Here is a 19,037-nt window from a genome sequence, read left to right on the forward strand (position 1 = left end):
GGCGTTACTATTGCTGTTAGCTTTATGCTATAATGTGGGGGTCTTTCATTCCCCCATTTCTCTTCTAACTTGAATAAAATCATTTATTCAATCAGAGGACGCTATCAATATCTTCTGGGTCGAATTGTTGAAACTGATGATATTGTTGAGTGAGGACTAGGCCTTGTATGACAGAGAGTCTGTCCTTCATGAATTGGACCAATCGATTTAATATGCAGGGTCCGAAAAGGAGAATCAGGAGTATAATGATTAAGGGGCCCATAAGGGAAGAAACTAGAGTGGTGAACCATGGAGACTTGTTGAACCATCCTTCAAACCATCCTTGTTCGGACTCAAATAACTGCTGTCTTTGTTTGAGCCTTTCCCTTAGTTTGGCCATGTTGTCTCTAACTAGGCCAGTGTGGTCAGCATAGAAGCAACATTCCTCCTTAAGGGCAGCACATAGCCCTCCTTCTTGCAGAAATAGTATATCAAGCCCCCTTCTATTTTGCAGGACCACTTCTGATAGGGAAGTGAGAGATTTTTCAAGTGCGCTGACAGATTCCTCTAGAGCCTTGATATCCATGTGCATCGCTGCCTGTAACTGTTTGAACTGGTCGGTGGCTACAAGGGCCGATACACCGGTTCCTATCCCTGCTGCTCTGCCTCCCATGGTTAGTCCTCCCAATAGAAGCGATAAGGTCAAGGATACTGGTTCCCGTTTGAACCGAGGTCTCCCTTCAAAGTGGCTGTAAATGTATTTGGGGTCGTGGTATGTTATCTTTGGCCAGAGCTCAATTAAAACACAGTAATCAGAGGTTTGATTCAGCATAACAACTGACAGACAAGGGGTGAGTCCGGTGCTGCAAGCCCAGTAGGTACCATTTGGTGTACTTAGATAATAAGTGCCGGAGGGGGCTGACTGGGTTATATTACATAGAGCCCCATGAGAGCCAGGGACCCTCCCGATGCAAAGTCCTTGGCCTGATACTTCTGACAGAGTCAATTTATGTTGAGGAGGGCCCAGGCATTGTGAGGGTGGTGAGGTGTGGTTGGTATAGTTGCCTAGTACCGCTATCCCTTCATAGTAAGGGGGGCTGGAGATAAGACATAACCAGCACTCCTGGGTCTTATTGGGACTTGTCACATTTAGGGCTGAGTATGCTCCCTGGACCAAATTAAGCAGTCTTTCTCCGGTGCCCAATCAGGGAGGGGTTGGGGTCAGTGTGGATCCGGTAGGCCCGGGGGTGAGGGTTGGATTGTTAAGTGTCTCAGGTTTGATCTCCTGAGCTGGTTGTGAAGGGGATCTTTGCTCAGGGAGGACTGGGTTTGGGCCTACCGGCCGGGTACTAGTCTCTACCTTTAACTTGATTGTGAAAGTAACTCCTTTATCCTCTCCCCTAAGGTACCATCTCAAACCCCAGGTGTAGCCTTTTTGCCATTCAGTAGCCTGTTTTCCGGGCTCGGTGAATGAGATCTGAAGGGGTAAACAAGACTCGTTTTGACATTTAAAAATTCCCCATCCTTTGCCCCCTTCTGTGTTACCTTCACATTCGGCTGTGTCATCCCGGGGCCACCATGCTTTTGGGGGTCTATTCCATCCTCGTTTTACGTATATTTTATCCCAACTGGAGGAGGGTTTCCAAAAAGCATCTCCTGTGGTTTCACATCCCCAAGCCTTACAATACAGGGTTTCATGTCCCCCGCATTTGTAAGCTAGCTGGGAGGTCCTTCCATCCTTGGGGCAAACATAGAAATCGCCTCCCGCCAATATACAGCGTCTCCTAGGATTTGAGCATCCTCCTACTCCATCACCTCCTGAAGTGGGTGTCAGGACTTTGCTTAGTTGATTATATTGCCTGTCAGCTATGTCCCATGTGTCTAATCCTGCAGCTAATTGGCAAAAGTCAGGAGTGAGCTGGGGCCACCAAGTGTGTAGGGCATGGTTTGCTTGGGTTTTCCAGACAACCTCTCCAGTTGAGGAGAGGACCTGCCAGGTCAGGGAATATACCTGGTGGGGGTTACTATTTACCTCGGTACCCCTCGACCCCACCAAGCATCCAAGGGTGATCAGGATTGCCCACGAACAAGTCTTAACTTTAAAGGATTTTGAGTGCGCTGGATTCTCCATGGTGGGGTCGCAGCTGGCTCCTCTTCCTCAGGGTGACGGGCTGCCTTGACGTGGGAGGCGTGTACTCAGGCTGTGATGCCGTCTACCTTTAGGGCTGTTGGAGTGGTCAGCAGCACAGTGTAAGGTCCCTTCCAGCGAGGCTCCAAATTCCTGGTCTGGTGTCTATGGACCCATACAGTGTCCCCGATCCGGTAGTTGTGTGGCACCACTGGTTTGTCCAATTGTTCCTTGTAGGCTGCAGCAAGCGGCTTCCAGACCTCTCTCTGCACGATCTGGAGAGCCTGCAAGTGGGCATGGAGAGAGACGCTATTAGCAAAGTCTGAGATGTTGGAATCAAAGAAACTGATAAAGGGCGGGGGCGCCCCATAAAGTATTTCAAATGGTGTGAGTCCATGTGGTCCCGGCGTATTCCGGGCCCGGTAGAGGGCTAGGGGGAGTAGGAGCACCCAATCTCTAGAGCCAGTTGCAAGCGTTAATTTGGTCAAAGTCTCCTTAATTGTTCTATTCATTCGTTCTACCTGCCCTGAGCTCTGGGGTCGGTATGCACAATGTAATTTCCAATCAATCCCCAGTAATTTGGCCACCATCTGACTTACCTGGGAGACGAAGGCCGGCCCGTTGTCAGTACCCAACACCTGAGGCATACCGTACCTGGGAAAGATCTCTTCTAACAGCTTCTTGGTCACAATTTTTGCCGTCTCATGTTTGGTTGGGAAGGCCTCTACCCATCCAGAAAAAGTGTCAACAAAGACCAACAGATATTTGTATCCATATAGTCCCGGTTTAACTTCAGTGAAATCGATCTCCCAGTGGGTTCCCGGCCAATGCACCAAATGAAAGACCCCCGAAGTGGGCTGCCTTTCAGTCTGGGGAGACCCTTCCCAAGGAACAGCGAGACACTGGTGCGGATGCAAACAGCAAGAGGTTTATTCAGATACACAGGTACCTGGGGCGTCCTAGTCACTCGGAGGACTAGCACGCCTCCAGGCTGGGGCAGTGGGCTTTTATAGGGTAGGGGAGCAGAAGCCTCGTTACAGAAGCAAGATGCATGGTAACAGGGCTGGGATTGGGCAACTCGGAGAAGGCCAGGTGCAAATTGGGGTTAGTTAGGTGGTTTCTGGGAAATCAGATATGCATGCTGGCATGGCTTCTATCTAGGGTACAAACTGTTTTTCTGAACTCTAAGTTCCTTGCTGGCACCCCAGGTGGCCGACCGCAGATATCCTGTTTAGCCTAACGCCCTTGCCCCTAGACTGAACTTCCCTGCCCTACTTTTTAATTATTTTGTTTAAGTGTTTAAGCCTTGCAATACGGCGTTACTATTGCTGTTAGCTTTATGCTATAATGTGGGGGTCTTTCACCCCATCTCCAGGGTGGTGCTGTAGCAGGGTGGGGTAGAAAATGAGGTTTGTTTTTTCCACACCCTATTTCTGGGCCTGGTTATCTTGGTTGCTGCCTAAACTTCGTGTCTTGGGCTGTGTGAGAACAAAATGCTCATCTTTCAGCCCTTCTTGTCAAAGGGGAGTTCTACTGCCAGGAGCCAGGAGCCTCATGAGATGACAGCCTTGTACCTTCCTCACTGGCATGCTTCCTGCTGTGGGCACTGAGCCTTTTAGAAGGTGGCCAGCTGGTCATCTAGAACCCACAGCCTAACCCTAACCCCGACCCCAGGGACTGCACACACCCCAGCATAGCATCCTGGCTGAGCTAACTGCTGCTCCTGGAGAGTATCAGCTCCAGCTCCATACTCTTCCCAGCAGATTCAGCCCCACTCAGCCTGACCAGGCCAGACCGAACTCATCTATGGCCTGGACTCTGAGGCCCTTCCTATGCTCTCTAGTTTACCTCACAGGCAGACTGGGAGCCTAGCAGCTCCATCTGCCACCTGCTCCCGAGCTAGGACAGAGGGCCCTATGCCCTGGAAGTGCAGAGGCCCATAGCCTCTGCAAGATGGCTAACACAGATAAGAACCTTTGTGTTGAGTCTTTAAATGCTGAAATCCAGTCTTCCTGGTGTTTCCGTCGCTTCTGTGTTTTGAAGATCTATTTATTCGTGCATTTTATGTATGTGAGTGCTCCGTCTTCATGCACACACCAGAAGAGGGAGTCAGCTCCTGCTACAGATGGTTGTAAGCCACCATGTGGGTACTGGGAATTGAGCTCAGGACCTCTGGAAGATCAGTCAAGTGCCCTTAACCTTGTACCACTTATCCATTGCTCAGCTCACTCCACGGGCCTCCCCAAGCTGACCCCATACTGCCCCTAGCCTTCCCTCCTCGTGGGCACTCTGCCCTACCTACAGAACTCAGACCTGGCACCCATGATAGGTCCTTAGGATTTCCTTCCAGTGCCCGACTGAGGTCATCTAGCTGTCCCCAAATTCAAATAAAAGAAGGCCCAGCCTGAAAGAGACCCTAGGCATTGCCTTGATGCCTAGGAACTCCAAGGAGCAAGCCCCTCCTGGTTTTCCTCAGGCCTATGCAAAGGAAATGGCCAGATTACATGGAAGTTGGAAACTAAAGGTGTCTTAGTCAGGGTTTCTGTTGCTGTGATAAAACACCATGACCAGAGAGCAAGTCGGGGAAGAAAGGCTTTATTTGGGTTACACGTCCACATTGCTGTTCATCACTGAAAAAGCCAAGGACAGGATCTCAAACAGGACAGGAACCTGGAGGCAGGAGCTGATGCAGAGACCATGGAGGGGAGCTGCTTACCAGCTTGCACATCATGATCTGCTCAGCCTGCTTTCTTATAGAACCCAGGACCACCAGCCCAAGGATGGCACCACACACAGGCCCTCCCCCATTGATCACTAATTGAGAGAACGCCTTAGAGCTGGATCTCATGGAGGCATTTCCTCAGCTGAGGCTCCTTCCTCTCTGATGACTCTAGCTTGCATCAAATTGACACACAAAACCAAAAGCCAGGACAGAAGTTTAGTAAGGGTAGGCCTTCCTGCCTTGCTCCCTTTTCCTTTTGATCAGATAGCCCAGGCTAGCCTCCAATTCTCTACATAGCGGAGGATGACCTTGGCTTCTGACCTTCCCGCCTTTCTTCCAAGAGAAGACAGGGATGTACCAGCAGTCTGAGTTTATGAGATGCTGAGTCTGGAACCCAGAACCTCCTGTATGCTAGACAAGAGGGTACCTTGCCTACCAACTTAAGCCACAAGCCTAGCCCTGGTGCCACTTCCCCTTATCTCCATCCCCCTCAAAATATCTTCCTGTAAAGATGTACCCAGAAACCATGCACACTAAGGGGGCTCCCAAATGACCCTCCCCTTCAGCCTCCCCTTCCAGTGCTCAGGGCCAAACAAAGCCACCTTTTCACTTGGCCTTACGGCCGGAATGCAGGGGAGTGACGGAGGCCCTGAATACTATTTGAGGTCATGCTTTCTTCCTGGAAAGACCTGATCCCTGACGGTAGAGTCCCTGTCCCCCAGGGAAGCTTTCTCACATTTCCTGGTTCCCAGAACAAGCATTCGGGCCAGAAGGTGGCAGTATCCTTGGCTGGATGGACCGTTGCCCCGAGCTTGTTAGTGGGTGACTCATGGCCGGACAGACGCTAAACAGGGGTCATCTGTGGGTGTGCTCTGTGGATTGCCATAGAAACATCTAGAACAGAAACACAAGCTTTCGCCCATGAGTGTGCAGCTCAGCCCTCGGGAATCAGAAGTGGGTGGCCGTCTGCTGAGGTCTCAAGAAGTTAGTTCTGCAGAAGAACACAAGGGCGGGAAGTGGGCTCAGCTGCTTTCCTGGTTTGCTGATCTTTAAGCGCCTCCCAAGCCCTGTGTTTCAATTTCCTGAATAAACCATGAAATTCCCTCACAAGGAATGAAGACACTGGGGCTGGAGAGGTGCCTCAGTAGTGAAGAGCACTCGCTGCTCTTCCAGAGGACCTGGGTTCCATTTCCAGCACCCACACAGTGGCTTGCAGCCACCTGTAACTCCAGTTCCAGAGATTCCAACAACCTCTTCTGGCCTCTGCCAGCTCCAAGTATATGTGTGGTGCCGGCAAAACACCCAAACACATAAATAATAAAATAATAATTTTCTTTTTAGGGAATAAAAAAACTTGGAGCCCTCCACTTCCTGATCCACTTGGGTACTCCTGCCTTGGCCAGCTGGAGGCTGGACCATGGCCCAGGCTTGCTGCTCTCCACCCTACGACATTTCTAGGTCTCAGTTTCTTCATCACTAAAGCGTGCTGATGTCTGTCCTCTGACAGCGGGGCTTCCTGGGGAGGACAGGCACAATAGCGCTGTGAAGCAGCCCCAGAGACGCCGACTGGGAACTCAGGGGCATCAGCTGTTCTTCTGGATGATCTCCTAGTCTCAGGAAAATGTCTTCTGAAGTTCAGACACACCCAGCTCTCCCCTGGCCCTTCTGCACCTGTGTCCCTGTGCCCTCATCTCTGCGGATCAGCAGCCTGCAGTGCTGGTGAGCTTGGGGTTGGCTTCTGACCCGGACAGCCTTTTAACTGGAATTCTTGCTCACGCTGGGGGCATAGGCGTGGAGCTCACAGCTTCCGTGCAGAATGAAGGAGCCACCTCCCCTAACTCCACACAGCCCCTCCTTCCCAGTGGCCTTCAGATGCCCTTGAATATGAGGGAGAGGTATTTTCCTCAGTAGAAAAACAGAAAACAAAATCTGCGTGATTGTATGCTTCTAGTTCAAGTCAGGCACAGAATGAAGCTAACACAATGAGGCAGCTAGCAGAAGCCAAAGTGTGGCTGTGGGGCGTGAGCGTGTGTGTGTGTGTGTGTGTGTGTGTGTGGTGTATGTGCTTGCACATGTGTCTGCGTGTATATTCATGCATGCTTGTAGCATGACTTATGTGTTCCTGCATGCATGTTTTTCTTTCTGTTCTATTCTAACAATGACAGCCTGCACACACACAGGTTTGTGGTCTGCCTGCCCCTCCAGTAAACTCAATCCTCAGCCGGCATCCTTGGGGCTCCCAGTCTCTCAGCTAACAACAGCAGCCTGGCAGGGGTAGGGAGGTGGAGGAGGTGGGAAGGTTCAGAGTGAGGAGGTGGGGGAGGGGGCGCAGAGGTTGAGGGACCTCCTGACAGCTACAGCTGAGCCCACCACCTTGCTGAGCCTCCAGCCTGAATGGGGTTCCTTCTCAAGCATCCTGAAGTGAGACGATGCAGGGGTGCGGTAGGTTTGGGGGTATGGGGTAGGGGTGGGGAGTTCGACCCTGCAGGAAAGGATGCTGTCCTGGAGCAAGCAGATCCTGTCCCCAGCCTCCAGCATTCCCTTCGTGCCTTTCCTTCTAAGCTGGGACCGTCCCACGTGGAAGCTTAAGTCCCTGGGCTCATTGTTCTTGCCGGCAACAGCTAGCCGAGCTAGGCCGACAGAACGAGTGATCTCAACACCTGTGTCAGTCAGCTGGGGCCGCCAGTTAGGCCCCTCTCTCCCGACCTCCCTGCCCCCCACACGGGTCTCTGCAGCAGTGGCCGGAAGGAAGCTGTTCTGACGGTCTCTGCCAGAGGCTTCCCAGCGAGAAGCTGTAACCCCTGGGGCCCAGCCGGCTCACAACTCGCGTCATTGCGCGCAGGAGAGCAGCCGAGCTGCACGGTGCTGGCCTGTGTTAGGTGACCTCTCCTTCGAAAGATTGTTCCTGCAGACTCATTATACAGAAACGCGACTGACCCCCACAGGGTCTTTGTGTGTCTCCAGCTCAGGCTCCCTGATGGTCAAGACTCCCGGGCAGGGCTCCTACAGTTCCTTGTCACACAGGCAGAGGCCCCCAGAGCCAGACCCTGCGGTTGTTTATTGCTGCTGCTCCCTGTTGCCTGGACCAGTGAAGGTGACCCCTAGGCTGGCGTTCTCGAGTCGCTGGCTGCCAAAGTCTTGTCTTTGAGGCAAGGCCTCTGCTGCCACCTGGTGATGAGACTGTGACACACCAGTGGTTAGTAGACAAAAGTCTGTGAGGTTGAGGCCAGTTGAAACAATTATTTTAGGACTGAAAAACCAGCCTGCAGCCACAAAGCAATCCCTGAACAGAGCAGGACCAGCATCCACCTGCTGTCCCCAGAGATCCCAGCCTGCAGATTTCCTGTGATGCTATAATAATCTTCACCTGGGGATCCAGAGTGCTGGCTTTGAGGTCAGCGTGGATTCCATCCCAACCTTCACCGATGGGCAACACAAGGCAAATGACTCCATTTCAGAGCTAGGATTATGTCACCTAATATAAGTGACCAAGTCACCGGCTTCTGGGTAAGTAGCGGGTGGACTGCCAGTTACCAGTGTGACCAGCACCCTACTGGGCACACAGTAGGTCCTCTGTTAAGAAGTGTACCCCTACTGCTCTAACTCTATGATGACATCACCATGCTGCTGCTGGCGATAGCCATGGAACTGATACCATCATGGCGGTGACTGTCCTAGATAGCGCATTATTTATCAATTTGGCAGAGCCTAGGGTGGGGGATAGAGGAAGAGTCTCAGGTGAGTAATAATCTCTTTATCAGATTGTCCTATGGATATGTCTGTGGGAGACTGTCTTAGTTGTTAATTAAGGTTGGTGGGGGGAACAGCCCACAGTGGGTGGTACCATTCCCCAGGTAGGTGGTCCTGGGCTATGTAAGAAAGCTAGTTAAGTGTGAGCCTTGAAACAAATCAGCAAACAACATCCTCCAGGATTTTTGCTTCGTGTCCTGCTTGAGTTCCTACCCTGACTTCCTCCAATGATGAACTATGACGTGGAAGTGTAAACCAAGTAAACCTTGCCCTCTCATAAGTTGCTTTTAGCCAGAGTTTTACTAAAACAGCAGAAAGGGACCTAGAAGAAGGATGGTGGTAGTGGTGACGGTGTCGTCATGACGACCTTGGTGGTAGTGGTGACGGTGTCGTCATGACGACCTTGGTGGTAATGATGATGGCAATGAGCTCCTCAGATTGTTAAATCTCAGATTGTTAAGTCCTGGGACAAAGAGCGAACTGAGGTGCCTGTTAATATATCAAAGCAGATGTTATCCACCAGCCTGTCTCTGAGAGCCAGTACCTGTTACAGAGCCATCCTGGCTGGCATGCCTCACCCTCACACTAGGCTCTCCCGCCCAGTGGCTGCCCATCCCCCAGCTGCTCTTCCCTACATAACCTCAGCCATCTTGGCTACCAGTCCTTTTTGGGTCTCTTGGTCTCCTGGCTTCCTGGCTCTCCCCTCTCTTCTTCCCCATCCCTTCACATAGCCTGGTCCAGTTTTCCAGCCGTGTTTACTCTAGACTCTCCCAGATGTCTCTGCCCTTGCCTGTGTTCTCCTTATATCTATAATAAAAAGGAGCAATCATGTCCTTCTTTTATTTCTTTTTATGATTCACAGGTGATGAGAGTGTCATGGCAGGTGATGACAATATCATCACGGTGGTGATGATAATGGTGATAATAGCCATGGAGATGACAATGGTAATAATGATGATGATGATATAATCACTGAGGGCGATGGCAATTATTATTAGAGTGTCAATGATGGTGGTGGTGTCATTGATGATATTGTCATGGTAACGATGGTAACATCATGGTGATGATGATGGAGGTGGTGGTGATAGTAGTTATTGCTATATCCCCAATTTTAGATCTAAGACTCTTTTAGAGGCAGTAGCGTTGCAAAAGTAAAAAAATTACAACACAGGCCTCCTCACTCCCCACTGGAGTAGGAGAAGAGAGTGGCCTCCATGTTGAGATACATAGATAATTTATAGGGAATACAGAGGTGTCGGCTTCAATCACAGGTCAACCAATCAGCACAGACAAAATGTTCACAAAAGTCACAAAAGCAGAACTGCGCATTTACAAAAGAGTTTAACCAGTGGTCAGCCAATGAGATTGGCAGCACAGTCTTAAGATTAGGACACATTTGGTGTCCCTAGTTAATCACCAGTGTGGCAGGTTTTAGGGCCTCCTGCTTTGCATCTCGAAGGTTGTAACCCCACTGTGACAGGTTTTACATTTCCATGTTCTGCAGTCCCAAAGGCAAATGTCTTACCTCCTGCTTCACTTAGGGAGATTCATCTAAACCTTTAGCAAACACGGGTGTCAGACCAGGTCCAGGGGAGGAACTTACCTCTTTCAGTTATGATGATAGCGTTGAAGACAAGAAGGACGTGATGGTGATTATGTCATTGTGGTGAAAATGATGACAGTAATGGTGGCAGTGATAATGATGGTGACGTCATCATGGTGATGTAATGGAGGCTGTGATGATACTGTCATTGTGGTGATGATGAAAATGGCAATGATGATAGTAATGATGTCATCATGGTGATGATGATGCCAATGGACGTGATGTTGGTGGTGATCATGATGATAATGATGATGATTATAATGATGATGACATCATCGTGTGGTGACGATGGAGATGATGATAGTGGTGCCGATGGTGATGACTAAAGCAAGGACAATTCCCTGAGGTGGGACTGAAATTCCAGGAAGGGCTCACAAATGATTCTTACACTGGAATCACGCAGCCACATTCAGGTGTCCTGAGTGAAGGGGGAACAGGTACCACTATAGAGCGGTGCCTCCAGCAAGGCAGCATCCAGGGAGATTTTTCTAGGGAATTTCCCACTGGTATTCCAGAATCTCCTCTACTTGTGTGACCTCAGGCAAGGACTATAGAGCAGTTTCACCCTCCAGACTCTGATGAAGAAGGTAGGGACATGCTGGGAATGTATTTACAAAGCACTGTAAGTGGATCTGAACAGATAGCAGGAGCCTGCTCTGGGTAGACATGAACTTCCAAGTCCTGTCTGCTCTGGTGAGGGAAGGGGAAAGGAAACCTGACATCTCCGGCATGGGTCAGGACACGGTGCCACTGAGCTAGCTACAGAGAACTTGAGAGACGGGACAGGTTGCCAAAAACCTGCTTGGGACAGCCAGGAGATGCTGACCACACCCTCCCAGGTGCCCACCACCCTACCCCAAAGGGAAACAGCACAACACCAGACTGCAAGTTGCTTCTGTCACCTGCTCTTTATTGTCTGCCAGAGGCTCCATTCTCATGGGTGACCAGGGTCCCCCAGGAGCAACGCTACATAGAGAAAGTTGCAGGAAGAGGGGCTGAGAAAAGTGGGCCATCGGAGCTCAACACACAAGTCTGCAGCAAGTGTGAGCGAGAAAGGAGGTGGCAGTCCAGGGGCTCAGCAGAGGGCTCTCGGAGTTGGTTAGCCGCCACCCACTCCGCTTTGCCGCAGAGCTCAGAAGCCACATCCCAGGGGGCCAGGTCATATCTCAAGAGTTCAATGCCATCATTCCAGCTGGCTGGTGTTGAGCCTGGGTCACCCTGAACCCGCAGCACCTCAGGCCAAGACCCCAAGCTCTCTAAGTCACTTTCTCAAACCCTCAACCCTCTGAGAAAAGTAGAAAGGAAACAGAAAGGAAGGGAGGAAGGCAAGGCAGACTCTGCTGTGGTCCCTGGGCTCAAGGGGTCAGGGGCCTCGGGACAACCAAGGTGAGGCCTGCTTAAGACGAGGGTGCTGAGCTGGGCTTCTCCTCCCGTGACACAGGAATGGCCCTCTCACTGTGGCCAGCATCCAAGCCAGACTGGACCTTGGGGCCAGAGAAGGTCAGCATGCCATCCGCAGACAGGGAGCAGGAGAGGGCAGACTGGTCCACATTGGAAGGCAGACGGTAGCGACGGTGGAACTCACGGGAAATGTAGCCATGGTCATCCTGGGGACAGCCAGGGGAGGAGGGGAGCATGGTCAGGGATGAGAGGGCGGTCAGTGGCCACCATCCCACACTGGAAAAAGAACCTCTTAGACCACACAAGATGGCCAGGGTCCAGGTGGTCTCACAGGGCTGGGCTTTAGGACCAGAGCACCAGTGCCTAGCCCCTTCACCATGAGATTCACAGACTTGCAACCAGACTCCTTCAACCTTGGAATTATAGCAAGCCTCCAAGGGACCACTGGCAAAGGCCAGTTACAGAGAGTGGGTCTGCTCAGGGCCTGTGCTGTGAAATGGGCTTCTGCAGATTCTTCCTCAACCATCAGCTACCCTACCCTGTGACTCCTGATCACTGCCGTCCTAGGTTCTATATTCCTCCCAGCTTCCCCTCCCCTTGGACCCACAGGGACTGCCCAGGACCAGGGTGGCAGCGGTCCCACTTCCTCTGGAATCCTGGCCCCTCAGACTCAGCTTCCTGAACCCAATATCCCCCATCTCTAGGAACAAAGGCCAAGAGGTGGGAGGTATACTCTGCAGCCTGGCCCAGGGTCAGGGAAGCCTTGTTCTGACTTCAGCACTTGGGGTTCTTTTTCTCCAGTCAGGTTGCATATGGCTCAGAGGGGCTACTGCCTTCATCATTCTCCTTTCCAGGGGTCCTTTCTAATCCCCTGTCATCCAGAAGACCCAGGGGGACAGCTGGAATTGTGCCCAATACAAGGGTCCTCATCTTGCATCCCTGAGCCCCGCACCTGCTGCTGCCTGGCCCTGCCGGGGCTGAGCACAGTGACCTCCATGGTTCGGGAAGGTCCCAGAAGGAGCAGCTGAGCCAGGGCAGCCTCCCATGGTCTCTCTGGGGGTACAGGGCCCACATAGATGGGGATACTACCCAAACTCACCTGTCTCTCGTTGTGCTTGCCGTGAATCTCCACAAAGTCCTCCAGTACCTTGACAGTGAGGTCCTCCGGAGAGAAGTGCTTCACGTCCAAGAAGATGACAAACTTGTCCCGGTCAGATCGGACCTGAAACCCAAACCCACATGTGGATCTCCCCAAAGGGCCGCCAGCTCCAGTGACAAAGGGGGGGGGGCAGCTGTGTGACTCCTGCTGGGTGGATGAGGCCAGACAGGGAAGTACCCAGCCATCAGAACCGACAATCAACCTTGTCATCATAGCTCCTACTTCCACAGGCCGAGTAAGCCTAGAGGTGGAACCGCTCACCTGGCCCCACAGGTGAGAGCACCTGTAACCCCCGGACCCGAAGATTGGGCAATGCTAGGTCAGCCAACTGATTATAGGGTGGTTGGCTAATTGATTATAGGTTGGAGGACTAGTTAGAGTAGGATGGCTGGCTGATGAATGAGTGGCTGGCTGATTAAAGTCCAAGTTAGCTGGCTGGTTGGTCGTCGTCAGATGGCTACTTACAGGTTGACCAGTTGTTTGGTTATGGCCTAGTGGCTGATCGTGAATTAGGAGGGTCTTAAACACGTTAAGTAGCTCGTTGATTAAGTTAAGCCCGTAATGAGCTGGGTGGGTCTTAGCATGTGAAGTAGCTAGTTAAGCTATTAAATAGCTGGTTGGTTATGGTTGATCAAGGGCTGGTGGTTTCACTGGGGATTGTTTTCCTGGCTGGCTGGGAACTGGTTAGCTGGTAGGATAAAAGTCTGTGATCTCTCAACAGCCCCAGGAGCCCACCTCACCTGTCCACATGATGCTACTAATAGCTTCATATCACCGCTGTCTGCCCACACAAAGCCCATTGCGCTCTCCTCCCTCTGCCCTGACTAGAGCCTGTGTTTGGGCAGCTTGCATCCTAGAACTCTGGCCGGATCTGCTCTGGGAGCCTTCTTTTAAAGCAAAGGGAGGCTTAACTCTTCTAGAACTGTGGATCACTTGGGTAGGGAGGGAGATGGCCTTGTGGCCTTTCTTTAGCTATTAGGGAAGCTAGAAGGGAGTCCCATCCGCAGCTTTTGCCAGCTACAGAGGCTCGTGCCCCTCTGTAAGGAAACCCCTCCTCTCTGAGCTTCTGGTGGTACATCCCACCCCCACCCCAAAAGAGAAAGTCCAGGGAGGGACGGCCAGCTCAGAACGCTTGCCTTTGTCACATGACTTGCCTTGATGGGGTTGTTCTTGGGGTTTCCAGCATGTGGTTGGTGCATTACAAACCACATATGGGTCATGAGCTGAGGGGAGGAAAAGACAGCAGTCGGGCCCAGGCAGGTCTCCTCCTCCAGCCCCTTTCCCAGTGACGTGGGAGGTTGTGATGGCTAGGCTTGTGGGCCTACCCAGCCTCTGCTGGATGGGTATGAGGCTGGGAGAGACAGAGGCAATGCTAGAGGAGGGCACAGGGCAGTAGTGGATCCCTAGCTGTGCTCTAGACCAGCCCAAGACCCCTTTGACCAGCAAGAGGCCAGGGCGGAGGCATCTTACCTCAGAGATTCCAGAGTCCAGCACCGTGCGGAAGAGGGACTGGCGGTAGTAGGGACTGATGGTGGAAGACAGGAAAGGCAGCAGGTCGTATTCGAAAAGGCCCTCGCCAAAAAACTGGTCGAACAGACGGCTGGGGTAGAAGGGCCCCAGGGCACGCTTGAACCAAGGGTGCTGGATGGTGACGTCCATGTTCTTCTTGGCAGCGCAGGGACCAGAGGCTGGCAGCGAGTCAGGCAAAGGCCTCTGGACAGTGCAGTGGAGAGCTAGCGTTCTGGTCTGCCCTATATACGCCTGCACAGAATAGAGGCATTAAGGGATTTCCCAAAATGCCTATGCTCAGCTCTGACGGGAGGCTGCACTGTCAGCAGCTGGGATGCTCACTCGTTGCCCAGCCCCAGACACACACCCTGAGCAGCAGGGGCCAGCTCTCAGTCCAGATGTCCTCAAGGAGATCTGGAGAGAGTCTTATGCTCCAGGGACAGCACTACTTCACACGTTGTCCTGAGAGATCCTCCTGGCCTCCCTAGGAGTTTCACAAATAGGGAAACTGAGGCACAGAGCTTAACAAGCCATCTCCCAGATCTCCCAGTGAAAGCATGTTGTTCAAAGCAAAACACCCTCTGTCTTTTTCTTACCCATAACAAAATATACACAACACAGAAAACTTTGAAAGGAGACAGAAAACAACGAAGAAACTGGCCAAATCCTGCTCCGGTTTCTGCTCTTCCTAAGCGTCTGTATGCTTCCATGATTCTGGGCTTTCCTCTGTGCACCCCAGCCTGAGCTCCCCTCCCTGTGGTCACCGTCCTCAGCAAAGCCTTTCCAACATCACTTCACCGTGGGTATTAAACCAGCTGCTTCTGTCCAGTCCAGGATCTATGCAAATCATTCCCAGGTCTTCCAAGGTCTTCCGGGCAAGGCTGGAGAGGATTCTGCTCCTCAGCCTGGGACACACATCCAAGTATCACCAGGTGTAAGACATCCCTGCACTCTAGCTGCCTGTGTGTGGCCCTGGCAGGTGATGAGAGAACAAGAACAGGGGCAAAGAACCTTGGCCCTGAAGGCTTGGGATCCCAGAGGAGTGACTTCCTGGGGTACCAGCAGCGAGGACTGGAAGATGCATCTGATAAATGCTGCATGAAGCAATGAGAGCCTCACAGTCTGCCCCCCAGGTCTCATAACACTCGTTGCCCACAACTTACAACTTAGTAGTTCTTCAGGCTGCACTAGGAGGCGGGTCCCAGTAGTACCCTGTGGGGTCACTTGACCACCAAGGCCGACAGATCAAATGAGAAATGATCTTGGGGAAGTAAGACAGCAGTTGAGTTCAACATGACTAAGTAGCGATGTGAGTTCAGACTCCGGAGCCTGACCCAGAGTGGTTTATTTTAGGCGTATTTAAGCACAGCACAGTTGGATGAAAACTTTTCTGGTGCTAATGAATTCGGTCCCATGTGTACAATAAAGCACACATAAATCTCTTTGAGGAACAAAGCAAACTAAATAAAGATCAGACGTGACTACATCGAAATTCTTTGTAAAGCATGTAAAGCTTTTCTCGATCTATAGGACCCATTTTTATGGAAGGTGATAGGTTCCACAGACTGAGAAAAGCAGGCTTACGATAAGGGCCCTGGGGAGGGTCCAGGGTGGTCTCTGGCTACACAGTGCAAAGGTCACCAGGCTAGAATGCACGTCTGATCCCAGCCTTCTGCGAGGGTAATCACATCCCCTCCCTTGAAGGAACAACCCTACGAACGTTCCAGGTTCCCCTGGTGCTTATCTGTGAGCACAAGGACCTCCACGCCTTCGGTATCACTCTACTTTACAAACCAAGGAAGCGGGACTCAGGAAGGCTGAACTGCATGAGCACATCACCCCACTTGGAAGACAGGAATGGCTTCCAATACAGAGGGCTCAGGCCGCGTATTAAACTGGGGTCAACATCCGGGCAGTAGGAAGGGGTGAGAAGGTGTACCTAACTATGTTGAGGACCTGAGATGGTAAGTGGAGAGGGGCTAACCCAAAAGAGCACTGGCTACGCCCTCCTTGGAGAGCTTCAGTCAAACCAGGTCCACGATCAGGGCTATGAGGAGCCGCCCTAGAGCTTGAGAAAGCAAAGACAGTAGTGTTCATTTACAGAGAGGCATTTGGGGTCCTGCAGGATGAATGAGCGGGTAAAGGAGCTTGCGGCACAAGCCTGACAACTCAACCCCTGTGAGGCTCGAAGGAGAAAAAAGATTCCACAAAGTCATCCTCCAATCTCTACCTGAGGTGGCCACACATATGCACACACACGCACATGTGTACACAAAGACACACACACACATGGACACATACATACACATGCACACTCAATTATTATTATTATTATTATTATTATTATTATTATTATTATTATTATTATTATTTTAAACCAAGCCAAAAAAAAGTCAAGTCTAGCCTTTGAGGCCTGGAAGCTACTCCAGAAGCTGAGTCAAAAAGCTCTCAAGTTCAAAGCTCACTTTGGTTAGAGTGAACTCAAGGTCACACTGAGCAGCTTCGTGAACTATCTCAAAAGAAAAGCCCGGGGAAGGAGCTCAGTTGGTAGCAAGCTTGACTGTCCGGCACAAAGCCCTAGGTTTGATCCCTCACACCACACTAGCCAGCGGTGGCACACGCCTATAATCCTAGCACTTAGGAGGTGGGGGCAAGAAGGTTGAGTGTTCAAGGTCATTCTTAACTACCTGGTAAGTTCAAAGTCAGCCGTGGCTACAGGAGGCCCTGTCTCTAAATAATAAATTAACAAATAGATAGATAAATAAGGGCTTAGGGGGGATATTATGGTAGCATAGCACCCACCTAGTATAAATGAAGTCCTAAGGTCCATCACCAGTATCACAAAAAAAATAATAAATTTTCGTATTTTTAATCACAGGTTCTTTTAAGTCATTTTGACTTGTTTAAATGTTGTGTTAAGAGCTAGACATTGTAGTACAAGCCTTTAAGGCAGAGGTAGGCAGATCTCTGAGTTCAAGGCCAGCCTGTTCCAGGACACCAGGGATATACAGAGAAACTCTGTCTTGAAGGAAAAAAATGTTGGATTAAGTCATGCCGGGCGATGGTGGCGCACGCCTTTAATCCCAGCACTCGGGAGGCAGAGGCAGGCAGATCTCTGTGAGTTCGAGACCAGCCTGGTCTACAAGAGCTAGTTCCAGGACAGGCTCCAAAGCCACAGAGAAACCCTGTCTCGAAAAAAAAAAAAAAAAGACAAAAGGGCTGGGAATTTTCAACTCCCACCCACGTCACTGAACACAGAGAACACTATTCTTCTCTGTCTCCTAAACAGATCCTGTGTGTGGATAAAGACCAATCTGGAACTACGGTCAGGAATAATGCCAAGGTGCCAGCCTGAGACCTCCTCTTGTGGGACACACAGCCAGGTACCAGGGAGGACAAAGCAAGCTTTTATACCCCCCAGAGTCCTGCTCCTAGAGAGATTATTAATCCCCGCATGCTAAGGGTTCAGTGGGCTCAGGGACTATGAGAGGCACAGTCCTCACAACGGGGCTTGCCTTCAGCCTAACTAGGCCTGAGTAGGTAGGAACAGAGTGGTGAAGTTCCAGGGAGGGAAACTTGAAGGTCCCACCCTTCCGCCTCAGCTCAGGTTGCTGCATGAATATCCTGGAGCTGCTGGAACAGAAAAACACAGTCTGGGCGGTTTACACAACACAAATGTATTGTCCTGAAGCTCTGGAGGCCAGAAGTCTGCAATGTGTATCTCGGAGCTAAAGTAAAGGTGCTGTAGGGTAGGACTCTTGGAGGCTCTGGAGAGAATCAGCTTCCTGCTTTTCCAGCTTCTTCCAGATCAGGGCTCTGCCTCCACCTTCAAAGGAAGCCAGGGACAGGCAAGTCTTTTTAATATTCCATCCCTCCAGCTGTCACTCTCCTACCCCTCTTAGAAAGATCTGTTCCAGCCGGGCGGTGGCGCACACCTTTAATCCCAGCACTCGGGAGGCAGAGACAGGTGGAGCTCTGGGAATGCAAGGCCAGTCTACTGTACAGAGCAAGTTCCAGGACAGCCAGGGCTACATAGAAAAACTCTGTCTCACCGGGTGGCGGTGGCGCACACCTTTAATCCCAGCACTTGGGAGGCAGGCGGATCTCTGTGAGTTCAAAACCAGCCTGGTCTACAAGAGCTAGTTCCAGGACAGGCTCCAAAACCACAGAGAAACCCTGTCTCAAAAAAAAAAAAAAAACAAACCTCTATCTCAAAGGAAGAAGGAAAGGAAGGAAGGAAGGAAGGAAGGAAGGAAGGAAGGAGGGAGGGAGGGAAAGAAGGAGGAAAGGAGGGAGGGAGGGAAAGAAGAAGAGAGGGAGGGAAACAGAGAGAAAGAGAGAGAGAGGTCTGTTCCTGCATGCTACAATACCAGCCTTCCAGGCAGGATGTGCCTACTGGTGTAACACTGGCATGGCGGTCATAGGAATAACCAACCACTTTCTGCATGGAATTGAGGCTGACTCCACATGAGGAAACTCTTAGAAACCTGATGAAGAGCTCATTGCTGGTGAAGTCATAGCTGCTAGCAGGAAACCTACCACTGTGTTTTGCTCAATGGACATGTTGTCAAACTACCTTCTAAATACTGACGTTTAATCCCACAGATTAGTGCTGCTCTCACCTTTGGTCCGAGAAACTTCTTTTGCGATGGGTAGCAGAGTCAGGGAGTGTCAAAATGGTGAGAGTAAGTGACCCGCTAAGCGGTCAGGACTAAACGGGACATTTACATGAACGCCCCGCACCCAAGTCTCAAGGAGCATCTGAGAAGGGAGGGAAGGAGTTTGA

The 19,037-nt window shown here is 51.2% G+C and overlaps 1 protein-coding gene across 3 annotated transcripts; it reads right to left on the bottom strand.

Moving 5' to 3' along the window:
- Nucleotides 1-11,579: 11,579 nt before the first annotated feature.
- Nucleotides 11,580-14,401, bottom strand: Cryaa (crystallin alpha A). Of its 3 annotated transcripts, none has more exons than XM_005360292.2 (4): nucleotides 14,213-14,401; nucleotides 13,897-13,965; nucleotides 12,683-12,805; nucleotides 11,580-11,789 (listed from the first exon to the last, which is right to left on the bottom strand). In XM_005360292.2, exons 1-4 carry the CDS (start codon nucleotides 14,399-14,401, stop codon nucleotides 11,580-11,582), a joined length of 591 nt encoding a protein of 196 aa, XP_005360349.1. The 3 variants fall into 3 exon arrangements, with proteins under 3 accessions (XP_005360349.1, XP_005360348.1, XP_005360350.1); XM_005360291.2 differs by having other exon boundaries at nucleotides 13,879-13,965; XM_005360293.2 differs by lacking the exon at nucleotides 13,897-13,965.
- Nucleotides 14,402-19,037: the final 4,636 nt, after the last annotated feature.

The sequence above is a fragment of the Microtus ochrogaster genome, linkage group LG2 (assembly GCF_000317375.1).
Source record: "Microtus ochrogaster isolate Prairie Vole_2 linkage group LG2, MicOch1.0, whole genome shotgun sequence".
Classification (NCBI taxonomy): Eukaryota; Metazoa; Chordata; class Mammalia; order Rodentia; family Cricetidae; genus Microtus; species Microtus ochrogaster.